The sequence below is a fragment of the Eimeria maxima genome, genomic scaffold, assembly GCF_000499605.1.
Source record: "Eimeria maxima Weybridge genomic scaffold, Emw_scaff1356, whole genome shotgun sequence".
In the NCBI taxonomy this organism is placed as follows: domain Eukaryota; phylum Apicomplexa; class Conoidasida; order Eucoccidiorida; family Eimeriidae; genus Eimeria; species Eimeria maxima.
In genome coordinates, this window is record NW_013563478.1 from 3,927 (window position 1) to 8,961 (window position 5,035).

General features: G+C 45.6%; 1 protein-coding gene across 1 annotated transcript; it reads left to right on the forward strand.

Annotated features, from left to right (window-relative positions):
* Nucleotides 1-803: 803 nt before the first annotated feature.
* EMWEY_00051840 (hypothetical protein, conserved) lies at nucleotides 804-4,754 on the forward strand (the record flags this gene model as incomplete). The annotated part of the gene is made up of 2 exons (XM_013477494.1): nucleotides 804-997; nucleotides 1,331-4,754. The coding sequence occupies 2 exons, from the start codon at nucleotides 804-806 to the stop codon at nucleotides 4,752-4,754; spliced, it is 3,618 nt and encodes a 1,205-aa protein (XP_013332948.1).
* Nucleotides 4,755-5,035: the final 281 nt, after the last annotated feature.

Genomic DNA, 5,035 nt, shown 5'->3' on the forward strand with positions numbered 1-5,035 from the left:
AATTTTTTTTTTTTTTTTTTTGTTTTTTTTTTTCTTTTTTTTTTATTTCTTTTAATTCTTTTTTTATTTTTTATTTCTTTTTCTTTTTTATGACCTTATTATACACCTGAATATATAAATATATTTCCGGTGTATATACGCAGCAGCAGCAGCAGCAGCAGCAGCAGCAGCAGCACACCCTCATCCTTATATATATAATAAGGGGCCCCCTCTTCTTCCTTTTATACAGTAAGTAATTTAGTAATTTAATTTAATTCTTCTTTGTATAGATCTATGTCTTTTTGCTGCTGCTGCTGTTCTGCTGCTGCAGCAGCAGCAGCAGCAGCAGCAGCAGCAGAAACAGACCAGCGGCGGCCCGACCGGTCAACTTTCTTGCCCATTCATCCTTTTCTTCTTTTTTTTTATTTATTTTATTTATATTTAATTAAATAAACTAATTATATGTTTATTTAATCCTTTTTTCTTCTTTTTTTCTTTTTATTATCTTCTTTTTATATGCCATATTAGTAGCAGCAAACAGCAGCAGCAGCAGCAACACCAGCAGCAACTGTTATTAATGATTTGCTGCTCAACTACTAATCCTGCTGCTGCTCCTCTTGCTGCTAAATATTACCTCTTGTCTTTTTTTTTCTTTTTCTTTGTCTTTTTATTTATTTATTAATATTATTGTTGCTGTTATTTCCTTCCTATTGTTACTCTTGTCTTAATATCTGCTGCTGCTGCTGCTGCTGCTGCTGCAGCAATTGCTGCTACTGCTGCTATAGATCTAGGTCGTGTTTTTTTTCTTTTGCTGCTGCAGCACCATGCAAACGGAGACAGTTGCCCTTGAGGGCCCCGAGAAGGCCTGGGCCCTGCAGCTGCAGCAGCAGCTGCAGCAGCAACCACTGCAGCAGCAGCTGCAGCAGCAGCTGCAGCAGGCTGCCTCGGAGGAAGCTGACAGCAACTCTTCTTCTCCTCCTCCGCCAACTTGGGATCTATGGAAGCTAGCAGCACCAGTGTAAGTACACCGCAAATATCTGCTGCTGCTGCTGCTGTTGCTGTTGTTGCTGCTGCTGCTAAAGTAAATATACACACAGAAGCTGCTGCTGCTGCTGCTGCTGCTGCTGCAGCAGCAATATTATTATCAGTATAATAGGGACATAGAGACAGTCCCTCTCTGCGTATATAATTTGTATACAGCAGCAAAAGAAGTTGTTGCTGCTTAGTAATCTGTTACTGTTTGCTGCTACGGTTTCCTGCTGCTGCTGCTGCTGCTGCTGCTGCTGCTGCTTAATCGATACTTTTGCTGCTATATTCGTTCTATGGTATTATTGCTGCTGTTGCTGCTCAGGCCTCCATCTCTGCACGATGGTACAGAGGAGGATTCAGCAGAGACAGCAGCAGCAGCTGCTGCTGTTGCTGCAGCAGCAGCAGCTGCAGCAGGAGGAGGAGGAGGAGCAGCAGCAGCAGCAGCAGATCCTTTAGTAAGCAATGAGAGTATAGTGAGTACAGATCCATCAGTAACTGTAGATGTGGGGTCAACAGGATCGGGATCGGGATCGGGATCGGGATCGGATCCCATTGTCTCCTCCAGGGAGGCATCAGCTATGACGGATAGTGTATCTACTCGTTGCCCAACAGATGACGTATTAGCGGATCCATTAGGATTTGTTCTATTAGGAGGTGCAGCAGCAGCAGCAGCAGCAGCAGCTGCAGCAGCAGCAGCAGGAGGAGGGGGAGATAAGAAAAAGGAACTTAATAATACACGGTGTCCATCAGCAACTAATGCAAATACAGCAACAGCAGCAGCAGCAGGTTCAGCTGCTGCAGCAGGAACTGAAGCAGCAGCAGATCCAGCAGCAGCAGCAGCAGCAGCAGCAGCAGCAGCAACAGGAAGAGGAGAGAAGAATCGTAATAAATGTCCTAAGGTGACTTGGACAGATGGTGAGACAGCGGGATCAGCAGCAGCAGCAGGAACGGGATCAACAGGAGGAGGAGCAGCAGCAGCAGCAGCAACAGCAGCAGGAGGAGGAGCAGCAACAGGAGAGGAAGCAATAGAGGAAGACTGCTCCCCTTCCCTTAAGTCCCTGCAGCGGCTGACCAGTGGTCTCGAGCAGCTGCTGCGGGGGGTGCAGCAAGTGCAGCAGCAAATACAAGAAGCACAAAGAAATATAGTATGGGTATTGGGTGGATCTGCAGATGCGTTGCTGCTGCAGCAGCAGCAGCAGCAGCAACAGCAGCAGCAGCAACAGACACCTACATTAGCCTTACCAGCTCCTCCTACTACTGCAGCAGCAGCAGGAACAACGACTCCCCCGCTGTCGGAGTCATCTTCGCTGCTGCTGCCTGCAGCAGCAGCAGCAGCAGCAGCAGCAGATAGTAATTGTTTATTAGGGACAGAAGAAGATATTGGTGTGTCTCCTTCCTTACTTTCTTTCCTTGAGCTGCTGTCTAGACAAACAACAACAGCAGCAGCACCAGCAGCAGCAGCACCAGCAGCAGCAGCAACAGGGGGAGCAGCAGCAACAGCAGCACAAACAGCAAAAGCATTAAGACGTCTTTCTTCTTGGGGTATTGAGGACACTGCATGCAGCAGCAGCAGCACACATACAGACACCGCAGCTCTAGCAGCAGCAGCAGCAGCAGCAGCAGCAGCACCAAGTGCAGCAGCTGATTGGCGTACATCGTTACCATTGTTATCGCATGCACAAGATCATCATCAGCAGCAGCAACAGCAGCAGCAGCAGCAGCAGCAAGTATTAGGCTGCGAAGCAGATTGTTACTCCTTATTACCTGTTGCTGCAGAGGAATCTCCTATCCTTCCCCGTAAACGTTCAAAACTATCAGCAGCAGCAGCAGGAAGCAGCAGCAGCAGCAGCAGCAGCAGCAACAACAGCAGCACGAACGGTAGCGGATCCGGATGTTGTGGTTATAACCCATCATCTTGTTCGTCATCATCATCTGCATCTGTTGCTGCAGCTGCTGCAGCAGCAGCAGCAGCAGCAGCAGCAGCACCAATGCCTGGTGTAAGATTTGCTAAGGATCGTAATAGTTGGGTAGCCTTCTGGTGCGAGAACGGTAAACAAAATTATAAATCTTTTAGTAATAAAAAGTTTGGTGCAGAGGCAGCAAGATTGATGGCAATAGCAGCAAGACAATCCTTTGACGAGAGGGCTAATAATAATCATAATAATAATAGCAGCAGCAGCAGCAGCAGCAGCAGCAACAGCAGCAGCAGCAGCAGCAGCGGCGGCGGCGGCAGCGGCAACAATCATAATGGGGGAAGTAATAATGGTAAAGGACATCATCATCATCATGGACATCATCATGGACATCATCATGCTGCTGCTGCTGCTGCTGCAGCAGCAGCAGCAGCAAATAATAATGCTGCATTAGGTAGAGGTGATGCATTAAGTGCTGCAGCAGCAAGTGCTGCAGCAGCAGCAGCAGCAGCAGGATCATCCCAAGATAATGTTTTATCAAGAAGTTATCTTAGTACAAGATTACATCATCAATCCTCATCATCATCATCAGCAGCAGCAGCAGCAGCAGCAGCAGCAGCAGGAGCAGGAGCAGGATCATCATCATCTCCGTTATCATTAGGCTGTTACCCCCCTTATGAGGGTTCATCTTGTAGCATACAATATGAGGAATGTGATGGTACGAATAGTATGGGTGCTGCTGCTGCTGCAGCAGCAGCAAGTCTATCAAGAGTAGAGATGCAACAATTGGCAGCAGCACTAAAAAATCCTAAGGGAGTCTGCTACGCACCAAGCAACAATACATGGATGGCCTACGGCAGTCTCGGCACGGGCGCTCGAATGTGTCGCTCATTTCCGGTTTCGAAATTTGGATTCTATGGGGCAAGAAGGTTGGCTATAAAGGCTGTAAGCCAATATCAACAAAAACAGCAACAACAGCAGCAGCAGCAGCAGCAACAGCAGCAGCAGCAACAACAACAAGCTATTGCTATTGCCGGCACAGAGACCATTCATTTAAGGGGTCATAGTCCTGCTCCATCTAATCCATTTGTTCCTATAAGACAGGTCTTTAATAGTAGCACCAATAGTAATAGCAGCAGCAGCAGCAGCAGCAGCAACAGCAGCAGCAGCAGCAGCAGCAGCAGCAGCAGCAGCAGCAATGGATTTGGGATACATGGAGGCTCATCACTAAAAAGAAGAAGACCAACAAATAAAGATATTAGATTCACAACGCATGCAGATAGCAGCAAAACTAAAATTGAAGCAGCAGCAGCAGCAACAGCAACAGCAACTGCAGCAGCAGCAACAGATGTTGATACTAAACATAATTTGCTGCTTGCATCACCTATTCCTCCTGTTGCTGCTGCTCCTCCTCCTCCTCCTGCTGCTGCTGCTGTTCCTGCTGCTGATAAGGATGATGTATTTACTGCTGCTAATGATGCTACTACCAGTACTACTGCAGCAGATGCTGCTGCTGATGCAGCAGCAGCAGCAGCAGCAGTAGCAGCAGCAAAGGAGGTTGAGGATTCTTTTAGTAGCAGCAGCAGCAAACCCTGCAGCAAGGAAACAGAGGAAACAATGGAGATATGCACAGACACCAACAGCAGCAACAGCAGCAGCAGCAGCAACAATAACAACAACAGCAGCAGCAGCAGCAAAGAACATGACTTGCTGCTGTCTCTTGTCCCTTCTGCTTCCTTAATAAAATCCAACAGCGAGGAGACAGAAGAAGCAATTAGCTGCAGCAGCAACAGCAGCAGCAGCAGCAGCAGCAGCAGCAGCAGCAGCAGCTAGAGGGAGACAATCTCTGTATATAGCAGCAAATCGCGTTTTTTATACATTGGCTATTTATATTTATATAATTAAATAATTATATTTATTTAATTATATTTATTTAATTATATTTATTTAATTATATTTATTTAATTATATTTATATTTATATTTATTATTCTTATATTTATATATAAATAAATAAATAAATATTTATTTATTTATTTTATATAAATATATTTATTTATATGTATGTAGGTACTTATTACTATTTATATACATAGTTATATATATATATATATA